At 43.7% G+C, this 16,152-nt stretch overlaps 1 protein-coding gene across 3 annotated transcripts in view; it reads left to right on the forward strand.

Moving 5' to 3' along the window:
- The window catches only part of CSMD2 (CUB and Sushi multiple domains 2), a 795,490-nt gene that overhangs the window by 246,638 nt on the left and 532,700 nt on the right, over window positions 1-16,152 (forward strand). For all 3 annotated transcript variants that reach the window (XM_019512241.1, XM_019512243.1, XM_019512242.1), the window contains exon 4: window positions 7,285-7,479. In XM_019512241.1, the coding sequence (XP_019367786.1) occupies window positions 7,285-7,479 (195 nt within the window). The remainder of the gene's footprint in view (window positions 1-7,284; window positions 7,480-16,152) is intronic.

A 16,152-nucleotide genomic window follows, 5' to 3' on the forward strand; every position in this document is an offset into this window, starting at 1 on the left:
ATAATAGAAAGTGGATCAACACTGGCACCCAGTGTCTAGAAAAAATCATTTCAAATCTGGACTTTCCAGTCTCGCACCCTTTTTTCATGCTGGGTGATACTGAACTCAGGGTGGGCAGCTGCAGTCTCGAGGCCTGGCCTTTATAGTGACACATTTTTGATTCCTGCAATCTCTTTTTCTGGCAGCAATAGCCCCTCCCTTCCCCAGGGCTGCCTTTTTGTCCCTGGCCCTTTTTCGTATACAAGTTTATCGCCTTTGAAACTTTTGATCCTCATCAGGGTGGAACAAATGAAATGAAACAATTCAAAGCCACTTCTTCATTTTCTTGTAGACAGATCCTAGATCACCACAGGATTTAAACACAAGCTTAAAGCCCTTCTGATGAAGCAAATCACATACTTCGGCTTGTATTTGAGTTTCATTGGAAAGCATTAGGCTCAGAATCCCTTTTTGAAAGTTAACTTCATTCTTTGCCAATTGGTGCCCTGGCATCCCTGTTCAGAAAGCTGTTGTAAGGCTCATTAAAATCACTGGGAATTAAGCATTAGCTTAAGGGTAAGTATGTGCTTTATGCACTTTTGTCATTTGAAGCCTATGGGTCGACTGCTGAATTGGCCTCATCTTTCTTTTCTGAACTCAGGAAGCTGATAAAATGTTACTCAGAGGAGTAAAGATCCCAAATGTATAGGAACTGTACCCATCAGACATCTGAGAGTCTCTGTATATGTGCTCTAACTTGTACTTAATTCTCTCCAAAAACTTGGGGGTAAATTTTGGTGCAGAAAGATATTCTTTGTTGCTTCCTCCATGACAAAATGTCATACTGTACTTAGTAAAATTAAATAAATAGAAGTCTGAAGGCACAGCCCTTTCAGTGTCTCAGTAGATGACAAGGAAGAGCTTTGAAGAATAGATATGGGGAAATACAGGTCCTGATTCAGCAGACCTGTTGATCTCGAGTCTTCCTGATGGAGCGTAGTGTTTTGCTGAGCTGGAGTGAAGTCTGTAGTCCTGGAAAACATACAAAGAAGAAAGGCAAAGTGAGCAGGAGGCCCTTCTTCCCCCAAATATGCAGGGTAACTGATGGAGAGCTCTGTGCTGCTATATATTTGCTCTGTTGCAAAGACATCAGCTGAAAATGGGGGCGTCTTGCAGTTGGACTGGGGTTTGGGAGACGGGAGTTCAGCGTGCAGATTGGCAGCGGCTGCCCGCGTGAACGCAGGTGACTTAATTACTTTGCATCCATAAAAGGAAAGTAATAATCCTTCTCTAGCTCAGAGGGAGGTTGCGAGGATAAATCTACCAATACTTTAATGCTGCTATAATGACAGTTGTTTAAATGGCTAGACAGAATGAATTAATGCTGGGTGGGGAATGCAACAGTCATTCTTCAAAGCAAAGGAAAAAGGTGTAGCATCCTGGGCACCCCAGTATGACAATATGCTGGCAGGTCCTGCTTCTTGGTGATGGCAGCTATCCCGTTCTAGTGAAAGAGCCTGGGAACAGTTAAAAGCACAAAACATGGAAATGATGGGGTGGGAGTGGAGCTTAGTGCCCAGCTGAATTGTATTTCCATAGGAAATGATTAAATTGCTATAACCAAAGAAGTAAAGCCTTTTTGCTGCTCCTGGTTCTCTTGGAAGATAATGGCAATTTTGCTCCAGCACATTCCATGAGGAAAATTGAAAACTGGAAGTAGATTTGCAAAAAAGCCCCAGAACTACAACCGCAAATAAGATGGATGATGAGCCATCCCGGTCCATTATTATCCCAAAGTATCTATCTGACTATTTTTTAGTGAACAAAGAAATATTAGAAGGAGAAAATAGTTTCCATTTAGCTTTATCTCTGTTGGCTGTACTGAAAATGAATCATGACATAAAAAAGGATAAAATGAAATGAAAAAGATACCATTTATTTCCTTTTTTTTCTGGAGCACACACCGGACACTTATTCTGAAGGTTAAAACTCTTCTCCTGAACTAAAACAGATTGTACTAAAACACAGATAAAAGACTTTTAAGGGTCTTAGAATATCCCCAATGGCACTTAGCCCAAAAGTTATGGGCAAATAGGAGTGAAGGTGATTTTTTTTTTCCCAGCTAGGGTGAAAATCACCCTTATTTCCTCAAAAGGCCTATGTGTTACTTAAGTGGAATAAGCTTTTTTGCTATTCCTCTTATCAATGAGGCCTCAACGTCTTATTTGGTTTTCTGGAGCCAACAAGCCCATGCCTGTTTCTTTTGGATTTATTTTATTTTTTTTAACCAAGAGTAAGAATTAATTGAGACGGAGGAGAGGAGATTATGCGTCACCCTGCATTATAAAAAAATACACTCCTTGATCAGACTCCAAGGTTAAAACAATAGCATTTAAAACATCACTGTTATTTATAGAGTCATAGAAGTTAGGGGCTGGAAGGGACCTCAGAGATCATCAGGTCCAGCCCCGAATTATCTATAATAGTTATAAACTACTATAGATATAATTCAGGCAATAAAAACGAGGTTTTTAACCATATAAATAGGGTAATAGGCTAGGATGGGATACTTGGGTCTATTGAATGCTGGAATGATTTTATTTTTGAGCAATAGAGAGAGAGAAAATAGATCTGCCAATGAATTTGAGCAGAAGCTGGCAGAGACATTTAATCTGAATGGCAGATAAGCAAGGGATATGTGTTGTTGTTGCTGTGTGAGACTACCTGAAATGTTACAGTCACTCAAGTGTCACTGCGATGAAGAGGACGGGAAGCATCTTTTTTTCCAAGCCAACAACGGGGAGCTGTGAGGTTTTAGGGAAGGCTGATGCAATTAGCCTGAATGCGCCTTGATGATGGGATGCTGTCCAAGAATGCGTTGAGTCACATCTAATGACTTCAAAACTACTAATTAATTTTGAATGAACTGGATTGAGGAAGAAGGCGGTGAGTTGTGGTTGCTATGACTCCTACTGAAAATTGCTGTTTTCAAAAGTGTCCACCATGACCCTGGGCAGGGGTGAGATGGGGTGAGAGCTGAGAGCCGTGCTTGTGGAAAATGAAAAATAAACACATAGGAGGTGTGCAGCCCAGCGAAGGAGTGGAGATGGCAAGAGGTCTGGAGGCACCTGAAATGGGATGGGTGGGTCTCTGGGAAATGGGATAGGAGAGGACAACTTTGGTTGCATTTTTGGCAAGGGCATAGCTGGTGGTGGGACTGGACAGGAAAAGACAGGAGTCTGCTTTTTCTCTCTTCACACCTGCAGTGGCTCCTTTTCAAGCCATGCACATCCTGAACCTCTGAAGGACATCCTAGAGTATGGGTCTGAGATATGATAAAGTCTGCAGAAGCTGGCTCTGCCCAGGAAGAGGGCTTGGAGCAGGAGAGGCGAGTTTGAAATGGGGAATGCAGGACATTTAGTGTACAGGGTGTTGGAGGATGCTCCAGAGGTAAGAGCCAAGCACAAAATCAGGAGTTAGGTAAGGAGGTGAAGGGAGGGATGTCCCTACTGCTAAGTGAGCTCTACAGGTCTTGTGTTGGGTGCCATGCATGCAATAGCACTGGGTTGAGGTCTCTCCAGAAACAATAATAATCCTTTGTGCTGAAATAGAGTAACATGTAGCAGTAGTTAAAATCAAAATACGGAAAGAAAACAGGTATCAATGCGTTGCCCAAAGCAGCAGACTTTTTGTTAAGGACACATAAAAATAGCTTCTCTTCAGCTGTATCAATCTGGCGTGTGGCTGCCTGCATTTCCATACAGTCGCTTGACAATATTATGCTGATTGCTAGGAACAAAACTCTTAAGGGGAGGGAAAAAAAATCCATGCCGCTAATCTACAGCAGAATTGGTAAATGGGTAAGACAAAGCTTTAATAATATTATTGCATGCGACATCTGATGTAAATAATACAGTTCTATTAATCTCACAAGCAGTCAAAGGCTGGCTGTTAGATGCAGCCAAGTATGAGCAAGAATATTATCTCCTCTAAGGGACATTGGAATAGAATAGCACATTCATTTCTGTAGAAGTATTTTTTTGTTGCGCTGGGCCCAGGAAGTCATGCATGAACTCTGAAACAAGGAGTTTTCTGACAGCGCTGTAAGAATGACCAGGTTGGGAGGCCTAAAAGCCATATTCACGTTGGGCATCCCCAAGGCTTGGGTTGTCACCTTGCAGTACACACCCCTTCAAGCAAGCAGGTTCTGGCCTGTGCTCCTTCCCCACTTGTTTCAAGTCAGGCGGTCTACACTAGCCCAGATCTGGGGTTATATTAACTTCCTTTTGTGACCAGCAAATCATGGGCCTGGAAGAAAAAGGACCCACTCACATTCCCCATCTGTTGCCCATGGCCTCATCAGCTTGGATGTACAGAAATACAGCAGCCTTTTGGACAGCTGCCGCCTGCACAAAACCCAGCAATGTGATATGACCTTGCTCAGACATGCAACAGTGTTCCCAGCTGCTTCCAAAGTGAGCAAGGAGTTAACATTATCTTGTCCCCCAACACACAAAAGGCCCGTGTGCATTGTCTGTCCAGTAACACAACATTAACTAATGTAGCCAAATGAAGTAGAATTTTTAAATGAGGTCCCATTTTTCAAATATGGTCCTCAGATACGATGCAGGTCGGGGTTGTCTGATTCTTAACAGTTCATTAAGTAGAGAGCAGCTAGTGTTAGAGACTGACTTTTAAAAATGATAGATTTTTATTTATGGTGAAGTTCCAGCCATTAATTTTAAAGGAAGAAAGCACAAAAGCAAGGAGTGGGTTCATTAAAAAAAATTGACATTAGTAATTTAATTAAATTGGGTCTTTGAGTATCATTGCAGAAAATGAAACATTAGTTCTATGCCGATTCTCAGCCCGTTTGGGATATTTAACAGTCTCCCCACCTATGAGTTTATTTTTATACCATTAAAATCGGTATCCCGGCAGTTGTTTTGCATGTCAGTTGAATTTGTCAGTGACTATCAATTTTGTGCAAGTGGTGTTAATTTATAGTGCTTGCGGTAATTCTAAGAGCTGTACCGTCGTATGAAAGCACTTTTATTTCCAGTTTGTATAAGGTTAACAATAGTGGCATTATTTGAAGAGCCACCCAGGGAAAACTAAGGCACGAAGACATGAAATCGGTGATGGCAGAAATAATATTTATGTTACAGTAGCCCCTAGAGGCTGAAACAAAGATCGTTGCCCCTGTACTAGGTACTGCCCAGCTGCATATTAGTGAGAGCTTGCCCTAAGGGGCTTACAGTCAGAATGGACAAGAAGTAGAAAGGGAGGGAGGGGAAAGAGTGGCACTATCGAAGTTTTTCCAAGCAGTCCAGGTTGAATCAGATGCATCTTCCATTTAAATGAATGGAACCCAAGGTAGTACATCGGGTGTGTACAGAAGTGCTCCATGCACTTATTGCAGTGCTGTAATTTAAAGCACTTTTTATAACACTATAATGTTACAGCACTCTTAAACATGACAGAAGTGCAGTGTTTGGTTTAGGGGGGCAGAGGAGGGGGTCTGAGCCTCCCTGCACTTTCCAGGCTAGGAGGCAGGGGGCACACAGCAGCCTCCTGGGGCTTCTCCACTGATCAGAAATGTAACAAGGGTTAATTTAAAGCACTGTATCCCTTTTTAAAGTGCTGTAAAGCCATGCACTTCTGTTAAGCCATGGCAATAAAGAGCTTTAAAGAGCGAAAAAAGCAACTTCTGTACACACCCAATTATGCCTGACCTGGGCACTTGACCACCAAGGCACCATAGGGTCAGTCTGCAGCCAGTAGTCTTGGTATTATAGTAATTACAGCCAAATCTTGACTCTCTTGCCACAAATGTTGTTGCTCATTTGCTGATGGAAATATATACCCTCTTCTTGCGGAGAGGTCTTTGGCAGCATCCTGACTCTTTGTGATGCACTGAAGTTTAAAGGGAATGGAGACAGGTTGTACTACCTGGGTGTGGGTTTTTCTCATGGTATATATAGTAGAATATTTGGAGTCATGCTTCTGAAACATGGCCCATTGCACAGCACCATTGTACCAGTTACATTAACCCGGTGCATCCTTACAAATATTCATTTCATTTGGTTATGAGCAGCTCTGGCTTTGCTCTCTTCTACGTGCCTTGGCTACCTGGCATATCATTTTCCTGTCCATCTTGCCCATTTCTTTGGCAGAACAAGAGCCTAAACTTCTTTCTGCTCCCAGGAATGTATCCATTTTGTACATGCCCTTGACAGAATTCCCTTCTATGCAGTAAACACTCAATCAGCTCTGAATCAGATGCTTTTTTCTTCCTCAGACTTCCTTTAGTATTTCTGCATGGAGGCAGGGGGACTCCTCTTAAAAGAACTTGTGTAAGAGCCTGATTCAAAATTGATTAAGTCATTGTTAGTTTTTTCATTGTCTTCATTGGGTTTTATATCAGGCCCTAAAAACTTGAATTTGAATAGGTCCTTTTGGAGTGGTTTATGAGAGCCTGTAGCATTTCATACAAATAGGCTGAGGCTGTTTTACAGAGGCATTAGCAAAACTATGCAAGATTTATTTGTGTTACAGTTTATACTGCTGCTCATATCATATAAATAAGGTATTTTAGGCTGCACCTGTTAATGGTGTAACTTGATGCAACTCGGTTCTCTTCAGTGGAGCTATGCTTAGTTACTATATGGTCAAGAGCCTAGCTGTATGTACCCCATGACTTGTGTATGAATTTGCTGAATGATAAATGTGCTTGTGTGCCGGGTGAACTAAGAATGCTAAAGTGCTGATATCTGGACTTTTCTATCTAAAAAGTAATTGCCACTTATACGCTTGACCATTTTATATACCATTCCAAAGGCTTACAGACTTCCCCCCTTGTGCTGCAGAAGATTTTGTCCAAGACCCGGTGAATTCCAAAGAGTGAAATGCCATGTGCCTCCTTAAACTACATAGTATGTGCAGTTTTGTGCACCATAAATGCATCAAATGAAAAAAGGAGGACAAAACCCCATAGGGTATAGGATGATTCCTTGGAGGGGTAAGGAAGGAGTGTATTTCTTCTGATGCTGGTGTTTAAGTGCTCCAATATCGTACAATTTATGACCACTGCTCTTCGCACTTTCAACGATACATTTGCTTTGGCACTGGGTTGGTGTTGATTTCATTTTACTTTCATTTATTTAATTATACAATTGATGTTGGTACCTGAGTAGGTGAACTTTGTTATAATACTCTGGGAAAAAAAACAGGAGAGTCTCTTAACTGGAACAGGAAAGAAATTTGCATTCCTTGGCTAACTGAAGGCATCTTTCTTTCTGGCAGTTTTACCGAGTCATACATGCGGAAATCCAGGAAGACTCCAGAACGGGATCCAACAAGGGACAACATTCAGCATTGGAGACAAAGTGAGATATAGCTGCAACCCGGGCTTCTTTTTGGAGGGGCATGCATTACTCACATGCCACGCCAGTTCGGAAAACAGCGCCTCCTGGGATTTCCCACTGCCCTTCTGCAGAGGTAACTTATTCCCTTAAGCTCATTTCCAGACTAAGCAGCCTACACTGATGAACAAGACAAAGCTATGGCTAAAGTCTTTTGATCCCAATTGCACCTTAAAGAAGTAGGACTGAACTTAAGGGTTCCTCAGGATTGGGGAAAACTTCACATACAGAGAACAGATTTAGGCTAGACATCAGGAAAAGCTTTTTCACGGTAAGGGTGGCCAAAATTTGGAATGGGCTTCCAAGGGAGGTGGTGCTCTCCTCTACCTTGGGGGTCTTTAAGAGAAGGCTGGATAGGCACCTGCCTGGAGTCATCTGACCCCAGCGCTCTTTCCTGCCTATGCAGGGGTTCGGACTCAATGATCTGTTGAGGTCCCTTCTCACCCGAGCATCTATGAATCTATGAATCAAAAGTGAAACCCAAACATGAAGTGGTTGAGATCCAGGGAAGTTTACACTGCTTCCTAAAACTTGAAGTGAATAATATTTTCTGTAGCACTTTAATTATTCAAAGCAGGATTTAACTATTTAACACTCCTTGTTGTATTCCCCAGATAGGGAAACTGAGGCAGGGATGTTAAGTGACCTACTCGAGGGCGCAGAATTTTTGTCATGCTTAGCACTGGGAACCTCCCAATCCCCAGACTTCATACTCACTCCTCCAGTTGCATCTTCCTGTGCATCTCCAGCACTCGCTCATCTCTAGGTGTCCATCTACACGAGATGTTACATCGCCGTAGTGATGCCCTATGGCAGCATTGCGTCTGCAGTCTCAAACCATGATGCCACCACTGCATCACTGTGGCAATGAGCTCCCTCACTACAGTGCATTGCTACAGTGATGTAGCGGCTAAAAATAACCATATGCTGCCAGGACAGCGCAGTAAGGGCTGTTACTGCACCAACATTAAGTACTTCCAAAAGGAAATACTAAACGACAGTGCAGTAACAACTGCGCTGTGGGGATCTATGTAGATGTGCCCTAGAAGGAATCTCCATAATTTTAATTATGCCACTCAGTCTGCTCTGCAAAACTCCTCCCAGTGCTGAGTGCCTGCAGAAGACCATATGTATCTTTTCAAGCCATGTCCTGGTTGGGGCATAGTACAGCCTATAGACCAGACTTGCAAATAGTAGGGACCTGCAGATGGGTCTCAGGTATCCATTGAGACCAGGGCCATCCCTAGGGTACAGTTAATCGGGGCAACTGCCCCAGGGTCCGTGCTTTGGGGGCTCCAAAAAGCCGGAAAGTGTGGTCATGGACTTTCCTGGAGCTGGTAGGTCAGCTGTGGAAGAAGCATGGAGACACCCCCCCCCCTTAGGAGTACCACCACCCCTTCCAGTGTTAAGGGGGCCCTGCACAGGCTGATTTGCCCCGGGTCCCGCACCCCCCCTGTGGTTAGCTCTGATCGAGGGTCATGCTTTTATCATCATAGTTCATTGCAAAACATTGTAACAGTCTCTTAAGGGAAACAGTGGAAAATCCATAATGTGCCTTATTTCAAATTGACTAGGAGAATAGATGTAGGGAATAACTGTGTCCTGGAATGGGGAATGGGCAAAGTTTAAATTTAAGTTATTTTCCATCTTGAAGTTCTCTGATGTTGTCTGATGGGCTGTATTGTGGAGTCTTCTTTTTCTCACTTGTTCCATATTCTGTTTTGAAACAGATTAAAATGTCTTTTTTTTCCCCATCATCTGCTCTGACCAAATCAAGAGCTCCCACAGGGTTATTTTAACAACCCCAGTTCCCTTAGCATGATGGGCTATATGACTCACGGGGGCTACAGGCTGAGTTTTGTTTGAAGCCCACAGCAGGGCAGCTAGTTTGGTACGTTAAAGGGAACTTAGAATCTGGGAATTGATTCACTGTGCTGATTCATTTGTTCTTAACTCCTTCCATATATTTTAGTAAGAAATATCTAACACAGTCAGTCTTATTAGGCCAGCTTTAACAGCGTGACAAGTAAGTGAGGCCAAGTAGGGACAAGCTGTCTTAAGAAGCCTGTCATTGGATTTGATTCTCCACTGCTTTGTGCCTCAGGCTAGTTGCTTTCCATCTTGCTCAGTTTATACCTGTACAAGTGGGTGCAATATGCTGCCATTCCAACTGGGTTGAGTTTAACACTCACTTTGCAATGTCAAATGATGGTAGAAGATGCAGAACAGCAGATTTTGGCTCGCAGTCTCAGAATTGGAGGAAGTTATACAGGGGGTGAAACCTAGACTTAAAGAGCTGCTAAGTGATGGTACAGCATCCGTAAGCAAGGGGATAAGGGTGGCTTCCTTCTGAGTATGGGCTATCACTGCTTGATAATTCTGTTTGGATCTGCAGGACTTCAGGGAATTAGGCAGTCAGTAAATATACAAGTGTCTGTGTTGTTTTATCCAAACAGTTTGCTGCTCCTTGACTACTTTTCTGCTCAATACTTTGTGTACTTCAGCAGAGTATCTTGCATTGATTCTTTTATTGACTCTCCACTTGTGTAATCAATTAGCAGGCCCACGCTAGAGCACATATCTTGAATTTAAAATGATCAAATATTGTTTCCCTGATGATATATGTTCCTAGCACTTCCTTCAATGAGTCATACAGTAGTGATGTATTTCATTTATTGTATTTATCATATGTGTATCTTCTGCTGCTTGTGTGCAACTCATGGTCTGAATATAGGAGAGCTGATGTGGTTAGGCTGATACTCAAGAGGGATGTTTATCATCATCATTTTTCATCTCCAAGTGAACATTTTCAATCTTGATTCTTGAGTTTCATGCTGAGTCAGGGTTTCCATCATAACCTTAATTTTTCAATGGGTTTATATAAGATGACGGGAAAGAAAAAAAATAGTCAAATAACCTTTCAAATAAAAGACATGCTACGTAAGAATAAACCAAAGCCCCTCTTTTATAGTTTGTCTTTTCTGACAGTGGCCCTGCTTCAGAGGAAGGCTAGATACATCAGTTGTCCTACTATTATGAAGGTGTTTTTGCAATGCCCTGCTTGAGGGGAGAGCTTGCCTCTTGACCTCAATCAGAGTTAATGCCCTGAAGGATTACCCAGGTGTGCTCAGTCCTTTTGGGCTGAGAGCCACTCTAATTAAAGTGCCTGGAGTGTCACATGTATCAGGATCCCTGCTTTGAAAAATGCCAGCTGGGGTGCTTTAATTAAAGCTCACGGAACGAGCTTGAGTTAAAGCACCCCTGCTGCCAATTTTCAGTGCAGGGACCCTGATATATGTGATGCTGGAGTCTGCTGGAGCACGGTAATACCGCTCTCCAGCCAACTCGATTCATCGAGTATAATTACAGCACATCGAAGCAGCCTCATTGTATGTGTATAGGCACCCAACGTTTTCAAATCTATAGTCAGAATGGAAATATATACTGTACTCTTCTGATTACAAGCCTGCAATTTTTTCCTGTCCAAAATAACAATAATAATGCTACTTTGACTTGTATACAGGGTCAGTCTGTAATCCAGTCCCTAACAGTCTTGTCCTTAGAAGTTGTGGTATTTTTATTACCTGCACAAAGATACGAAGTCAGAATGCTCTTTTCTTGGTGCATGGTTTCTTTGTTTTTTTAACATTTTTAGTGTTTTAATCTTCTGGGTCCTTTTTCTTGGTTATTTGGCTTTCCTGTAGGATTTTTTAAGGGCAAAAGCAGTTCAAGGTCTTTATCCGCAGTTACCAATGTATATTTGGGTATAAAGCTCTTTCTTTTTTTCCTCTTAAAGCCGAGTTTGAAAATTTAGGGTCAGCTCATATGCAGAGTCCATTTATGATCAAAACAACATAGCATAACTTTCTTGGATGATAGTGTAAGGGTGATGCTGTATCTGTGATAGTCTAGAAATGATGCGAGACGCCAGGATTTCTTAGGGTGATATCTTTTCTTGGACTAACTATGTAGTTGGGATAAAGTTAGACAAATTTGGAATTCGAGATCTCCTTTGCCAGGTCTCTGATCACAGGAAGCAAGCACAGCATAGTTAAAAACAGTAGAGGGGAGGGGGTGAGAGAGATTGTCAAGGGCAGCAGACACACAATTATCTTTTCTTTAGTCACACAATTGGGATCTGTACCTGATCACCATCATTCTGCATCGTGCCGTGCACATGTACCATGGCAGCATGCATGATTGTGGGGATTGAGGATAAGATCCCATCAGAGGATAATTGTAACATCTTCCATGAGCCTTGGGAACATGTGTGTTTGTAGTCTATTAAGTAGTAGCCATTTGTGGGTAACTCAGTGCACTTATGATTAGGGACCTACCCAAATTGAGGAGGCAAATGACCAATATCATGGGCTTATCGCTGATTAGCTGAGAGGGCCATCTGTCATGCAGCCCTACCCCTCACTGCTGATTGGTGGAGAAGGGTGGGGCTGCACGACAGGTAGCTCTCTCAGCCAATCAGTGGTGAGAGGTGAGAGCGGCAGCCACCATGGCTGCTCCCCTTCCTCCCAGCAGCCCTCTCCTGTCCCAGCCCAGCGGGCTGCATGGCCTGGCCACAGCGGGCATGAGGACGGCTGGCTCCTACTGGGGAGCCAGCATTTTATTTTTAGTAAGTTCCCTTTTTTCCCCACGGATTTTGCTGACATTACCTGATTTCACAAACTCCATGAAGTTGTGAATTGAGTAGGTCCCTACTTATGATCCCACCTAGTAAAGCAAATCTTGCTGCACTATAGTACCGTGTAGCTGCTGTGACTTTTAAGGAACTGATTTATTTCTGAAGAAATGATTACCACTGGAACTGTGAGCGAGTCTGAAGAAGCTGCCAGATGAGTAACGCATTAAAAAAAAACCCCAACAAACTGTGATTGCCATTAACAAGTCAACATATGCAAATACATGCCAAACAGTTCTTGAGGTTGCTACAGTTATTTTGTATGACAGTTATAGAGAAAAGCTGTAGCTATTTGAAATGTTGCATTATGGTTGCTGTGACAAATGTTGGGTTTTTTTTTTTTAAAGTCGGGGACCACTTTACCTATTCACTTGAGTGTAGCTGTGGATAAATATGACAGACATCAGAGAAAAAAAGCCATTTCTCTCCGCTGAGAGGTGAATGTTCTGCATTTCAAGGACACGTATTTCAAGCATCTCTTGGTTCTGTGCTCTTACAGTGCTTAGCACGGGGCAGCCCTAGTGCATGAATGGGGTGTTGAGGAAGTATTGCAATAAAGCTCATAATTAATCATTTTATGTGACGTATGAGCTCTTAACGGTAAAATGATTCAAAACAAGACAATTGACCCTACCGTAAACAATTCATGATCTACAGCATTTCTACTTGCTGCTGAGTCCAGTTCTTAGACCTTTCCATTTAATAACAAAAAGTTAAAATAATAGCTCTGCATCTGGCATTCAGAATATGCTGTTGCCTTGTTCAGTGGCATATTAATGTAAAAGAAAGCAGACAGCTGCCTACTATGGCCAAATAAAGAAATTTGCCTTCTTGCTTAGCTGGCAAAGGTCTGTTCTTTGGCACTGAAGGTCCCAGCTTCAGACCTTGCAGATGACTTGGTGGGAGTGAGGTGATGGGCTTAGAAATACTCCGGTTGTCTTTCACCAGTTTTAATGCAAGTGCAACTCTGGTTATGAGCAGACACAATTTTTAACTGCCTTAAAAGCAGAGAAGGAGGAGTTGCTGCCTTGGAGTACTCCTTTCAGCTGTTATTGATTGTCCCATAGTGGTATAAAGGAGCCAAATAAATGCAGTTTTAACCCTGGATGAAACAGGGTTAAAGTTACGGTGGTTTTGCTCCATGCATAGCACTATAGGTGCATGCAGACTTAAATTACCTTGTTGCACCTTGTCCACCAGTATAACTGTTCCATCTCTCCGTGCCCTCAGTGAAAGCCTGGATCCGCCTTGGTGGTAGAAAGGTGATGATGCTACATAGTCAACATTGTTAGCTAGCAGCAAGCACACCATTACCTCTTATTCTATGTTTCACTAGAAGTAGGACTCTAGCAAGCGACAGGAGAGAAGGAACAACAGCTCACATGGTTGGTTTGACTTTTTTGTTTTGCTGATGCCATCTTTTATGTAAACCTTAGTGTTTTTGTTCTGTGGTTATAGCAACTTAAGTATAAACTACGTAACTGCACCTGCAGCTCTATTAGGAAGCCTGGAATAGACATGAGTAATGCATTATGGACAGCCAGCACCGGAAGCAAGTTGCTGGAGGTCAGGCGGTGAAGATGTGTGCATGTTCACATGCATGTCCTCTTCCCTCACACCTGTTTTGATTTTTGTGTATATATGTGTGCGTGTGTGTGTGTGTGTGTGTGTGTGTGTATATATGTGTATATATATATATATATATAGCCTCTCCTTGCCACATTCCCTCTTTCATTAGCTTTGTGCTGCTGTAGATCTGCTTGCCCTAACTCTCCCCACAGCAGGAGATAAATACAAATGCATCTTGGCAGCTGCACGTGCTTATTGGGGAGGGCGCCTGGAGGATCTGTTGGTCTTGCAGCAGCTTCGCACCGATGTTTTAACTGGGGGCATCCATAAAATTCCATCCTTTTCTTCTTGCCCTGAACTAAGTCCACTGCACAGAGAAATGGAGGGCAGGAACGTGGGAAAATCCATGTTTTTAGTTTCCCTTTATAGTATTCGCTTGTAACGCGAATGGTAGCAATTCCACTTGAGTCCCTCTAATTCAGTGCATTGAGAATGCAGGAATGGAAGAGGCCTCTGGAACTATTCCTTGTATTTGCTAGCAGCCATTTGTCTGGCATCTAGAAAAACCATCCATTCCAGCCATGCACGTGCATTAGAGCCACAACTCATCCTATGAAAACAAAGCCCAAACAATCCACTCTGCAACATGCTACAGGTTTAAAAAAAAAAGCCAGGAGACCAGACACCAGCAGAGATGTTATTAGGCAGTGCATGCTTGAATGATTCTAGGAGAGAAGCATGCTTCATGCTACAGGGGAAGGCAAAAATGTCCTTCCTCACCCCAGATTTAGCTGTCTGCTTAAACCTGGGTAGAAGAGCAAGACCCATCAGTCAGGTATCCAAGAAGCTTCCAGATATAAGCAGGAGCATCAGTGCATCCCAGTTAGAGCTTCCAGCTCCTTGCTGCGGCATGGGTCTTCCTATTTTGTTCTCCAACTACAACATTCAGAATCAAAAGCAGATTAAAATGATGGGTCAGCACCCTAATTTTGGGAGTGGCTATCCTGAAAACAGGCTCATCTTGTGCAATGGTGCTAGTGGTGCTCTCTGCAATGTAAAGCAGATGGATCTCCAATGAAGAAAATGCCCTGGTCCCAGAAAACCTGGAACTAGAAGATCTGAGGCAAGTGTGGAAATTAGAGAATAAATCACTGTCTGTTATGGTGCATCAATATTGTTTCACCACATGCTCCTCCGTTGTACATTGTCCTATGCTTAACTGATACAGTGTTTAAGGCACGAGTATCTTTTAGTTCTGTTGTGTACAACAGCATCTAGCATGATGATGATGTCCTCAACTGTGACGGGTTTCTAGGTGCTACTGCAATACAAATAGATAATGCATGCCAATTTGGATTTTCTCTGGGCTTTGCACGGTCTTTGGGGTTATCTGAGCCCCGCCTCAAGCATTAGTGGGTTATTTCTGTCAGCATCCATGTGAGAGTGCAGATTGATGTTATTCCCAATTTTAAAGACTGACAAGGGACAAAGATTAAATGATTTGTCGAGGATCATGCAAGAAGCCCATGCCACTGCTGGGCACTGAACCTTTGCTTTTTGATTTCCAGTTTTGTTCTCAAACTGCAAGAACACTCTCCTTCCTTGAAACCCCCCCCCCCCTTGTTTTAGCAGTCTAAAGTGTTGCTTCTCTAGCAACAGACATAACCCAGCGTCTGTGTAAAATGACTTCTCCTGACAGTATCTTGTTAAGTGACTAGAAAATGAAAAGCTTTTTAATAAACATATAATTATTTTGGCTTATTATAGTGTCACAGCTTAGAATCAGAAGCCCCATAGCTTAAACTGATCAAAACGAGACTGGAAAACCACTGGAGGAGAATGCTGTATTGGAGGGGTTGCAGCATCAGCGAATGGGGTTGCTGGGGGGCACAGGTGACGTGGCAGGGGAGCAGAGGCAAGGTGGTGGAGGGGGACCAAGGTGACATGGCAGAGGGGGTATGCACCCCCCCCCAAGATTTCTGCACCCACAGTGGGGTGTGGGCTGCAGCCAGGCTGGACCTGCAAAAAACAGGAACTGCCTCCACAGCCCAATGGGCAGGACCTGGCATGAGAGGAAGCGGTGCTGCCAAAGTGAGGCATGGCAGGGGTAGCACGGAGTTGTGCCCCTACTGCTGCGGGGCAGGCAGGGTGCACATTCAGTTTGTTGGTCCTGTAAGTGCGGTGCTCCCTTCCACACCAGGTCCCTCCAGCTGGGCCGTGGAGCCCCCAGGGGGAGGGCAGCACCATGCCACCCCCAGGGGAGAGGACAGGGGAGGGCGCCGGGCTCTGTGCTCCGCTCCAACCACAGCAGCTGTCACTTCCCACAGGTGGCAGCCAGGGCCCGGGCACTGCTGTGGGGGACGGGGGGCTGCAGGCTCTGGCCCGGGGGCACCGGGAGTGTGGGGGGCTGCGTGTTGGGAGTGAGGGGCACTGACAGAGCCAGGGGGCTGTGGATGGGCAGTGAGGGGCACCTGGGGAGGGGGGGAG

Source organism: Gavialis gangeticus, unplaced genomic scaffold (assembly GCF_001723915.1).
Source record: "Gavialis gangeticus isolate Ggan-Ray unplaced genomic scaffold, GavGan_comp1, whole genome shotgun sequence".
Taxonomy (NCBI): domain Eukaryota; kingdom Metazoa; phylum Chordata; order Crocodylia; family Gavialidae; genus Gavialis; species Gavialis gangeticus.